The sequence below is a fragment of the Mustela erminea genome, chromosome 10 (assembly GCF_009829155.1).
Source record: "Mustela erminea isolate mMusErm1 chromosome 10, mMusErm1.Pri, whole genome shotgun sequence".
Taxonomy (NCBI): domain Eukaryota; kingdom Metazoa; phylum Chordata; class Mammalia; order Carnivora; family Mustelidae; genus Mustela; species Mustela erminea.
In genome coordinates this window covers 38,461,861-38,464,498 of record NC_045623.1, presented here as the reverse complement: position 1 = coordinate 38,464,498, position 2,638 = coordinate 38,461,861, and the positions used below count along the sequence as shown (strand labels likewise).

General features: G+C 39.5%; 1 protein-coding gene and 1 long non-coding RNA gene across 2 annotated transcripts in view; one reads left to right on the top strand and one right to left on the bottom strand.

The window, feature by feature from the left end:
• The window catches only part of WDR63 (WD repeat domain 63), a 68,194-nt gene that overhangs the window by 28,093 nt on the left and 37,463 nt on the right, over nt 1–2,638 (top strand). The window contains exon 12 of the mRNA XM_032301377.1: nt 1,799–1,885. Within this exon, the coding sequence (XP_032157268.1) occupies nt 1,799–1,885 (87 nt within the window). The remainder of the gene's footprint in view (nt 1–1,798; nt 1,886–2,638) is intronic.
• The window catches only part of LOC116566820, a 61,386-nt gene continuing 60,626 nt past the window's right edge, over nt 1,879–2,638 (bottom strand). The window contains exon 7 of the long non-coding RNA XR_004276022.1: nt 1,879–2,267. This is a non-coding gene — a long non-coding RNA (uncharacterized LOC116566820). The remainder of the gene's footprint in view (nt 2,268–2,638) is intronic.

Genomic DNA, 2,638 nt, shown 5'->3' with positions numbered 1-2,638 from the left:
TTATCTAATTTTTTAGGCTTTATTTATTCATGAGAGATGGAGAGAGAGAGAGAGAGAGAAGCAAAGGCAGAAGCAAATTCCCTAAGGAGCAGGGAGCCTAATGTGGGACTCAATCTCAGGACCCTGGGAACATGATCTGAGCCACCAAAGTCAGATGCTTACCCATCTAAGCCATCCAGCAGCACATTAAGTTATCTAATTTATATGAGATTTAGATCCTATCCTCCAATAGCCTGTTTCTCCAATAAAGCAAAACAAAAATTTTAAAGCTGTTTTATGATCAGAATTTAAATTTACTGTGACCAGTGAATTTGACCATTAACAGTATATGGTCTTTTTATGTTTGGCTATGAAAACTTCCTTGTGATTGAAAATTTAAGTGTCTATAGTGGGGATGCCAGGGTGACTTGGTCGGTTGAGTGTCTGACTCTTGGTTTCAGCTCAGGTCATGATCTCAGGGCCGTGAGATTAAGCCCCACATTGAGCTCCACACTCAGCTAGGAGTCTGCTTGAGATCCTTTCACCCTCCCCCTTGCCCCTGCCCCACACTCTCGTTCTTTCTCTCTCAAATTAATACATCTTTTAAGAAAAAATAAATGTCTACAGCTTCCATGACTATTTATCTGGAACCAAAACAACGAAAAAAATAAATTTTCCCCCTCAGTTTTATTCAACAATAACTGGTAGCCATAATGATGACCCAGAGCCCATCCTCCAAGCCCTGCAAATCCTGAAATGCTTTTTGTTACTCATTATGAAGGTGATACAACTCTAAGGATATTTTAGAAAAGGGGTGCGTGGCTGGCTCAGTCAAAGAGCATGTGACTCTTGATCTCGGGGTTGTGAGTTCAAGCCCCATGTGAGGTTGTAGAGATTACATAAATATATACATGCATAAATAAATAAATACTTTTAAAAAAAGAATATTTTAGAAAAGGAAATGATGAAAACAAGATCACTCACAATTCTGTAATTCTGACATCTTGTTAAGAGTATTGAAATGACTTTTAATCATTGAAAATTAATCTAATTTAATGTTGCATATTCTAGTTTATTCTCATTTTTCCAAAAATTGCCATCCATGTATATGGAAACTTGGAGTTGGCTAGAATATTCAATTAAGTAGAAACCATCATTTTCCAGCCTTTTGGGACAACAGTGTTTGTACTACTTCCGGAGAACAAGCAAAGCAACTCTCCCCACAGTCACAGCACATTCTCAAAGACAGAAGAAGAGAGTGTCATATGGGTTATTTCTGCGCATGCAGATGGCATAGAATTTCCCAAAGCAGAGGAAATTGCTGGAGTTAAATAAAATACTGGAGTTAAAATAAAATACTAGCCTTTATTAAAATAAGCACAAGCACAAAAATCAACGTACTAAAAATATTTTATAGAGAAGAAAACATTCTTTGTCATGTTAGCTTAAAAGTTGCTGACTTAGGGGGCACCTGGGTGGCTCAGTGGGTTAAGTCTCTGCCTTTGGCTCAGGTCATGATCTCAGGGTCCTGGGATGGAGCCCCACATTGGGCTCCCTGCTCAGCGGGAAGCCTGTTCTTCCTCTCCCACTCCTCCTGCTTATGTTCCCTCTCTCGCTGTCTCTCTCTTTCTCTGTCAAATAAATCTTTAAAAAAGAAAAAAGTTGCTGACTTACTAAAGATGTAGGCTAAATTTGATTATCCTTCAAGGTGACTGATTGATCAGAGTGCATGCCAATACCAATGGGTTTTTAAAAATCCTTAAGACCCAGTGAGCTATTTCCTGAAGATGTGTTGTAATAACATTTATTTCTGTTTTAGATTGTCATGTGGGATATTTCTGCGCATGCAGATCGCATAGAAAACATCAAGACAGGCGGTAGTAGAAGTAAAAAAGTCACGCTCAAGGTTAGCTTTTTATGACTTTTCATTTGCAAGTTTCTTCAATTCAGGGGTTTATCAAAAAGTACATAACAGAACTGCCAAGCTACACAAAGAGTCGATATGGGGGGGCGGGGAGTATTATTTCCCACACCTTCACATCTGTTTGTGGACTTGTTCTGAATTTCTTTTATGGAGGCCTGTGATTAAAAAATCAATAAAACAAGTCGCTTGACCTACCTGAGGATGTTAAGTTATTTTTGTTGTTCTTAAATAAAATAAAGGGCCCAAGTGACTTGCCTGAAGGGATGTCATGGAAAGACCATGGAAGGACGATGTGTGTAGGCTCTGGACTGCAGTCCTGTGAGTTGGGACATGTCTTCTCACCTCAGCAGGCATCAGTTTTCTCCTGTGTAGAAGGAAGGGGTTACAATCCTTTCTGATAATCACATCCTATGATTTTGTGAAGTTGTGGTTGCTGCCAAGAGGATTGAGGAAAGACTCCTCAGCTCCTGATGCAGAACTCATCCACCATATTGCACACCTCTGGCCCCACTTCTTCAACCTGAACACCGACTGGCCTTCACCAAGACATTGTGGGCGGGCCCTCTATGCATGCACGAAACACTCCTTTAAAAATAGGATCTCACTGATACTTTAGGGAGTAGGTCAGTCATTCTTGCTAAGTTTAGAGATGAAACCTTAGACTAAACTGAAGGGAAAATACATAATCTTATTACCTAACTACATTTTGCATTGAAACACTAGGTTCAATGTTAT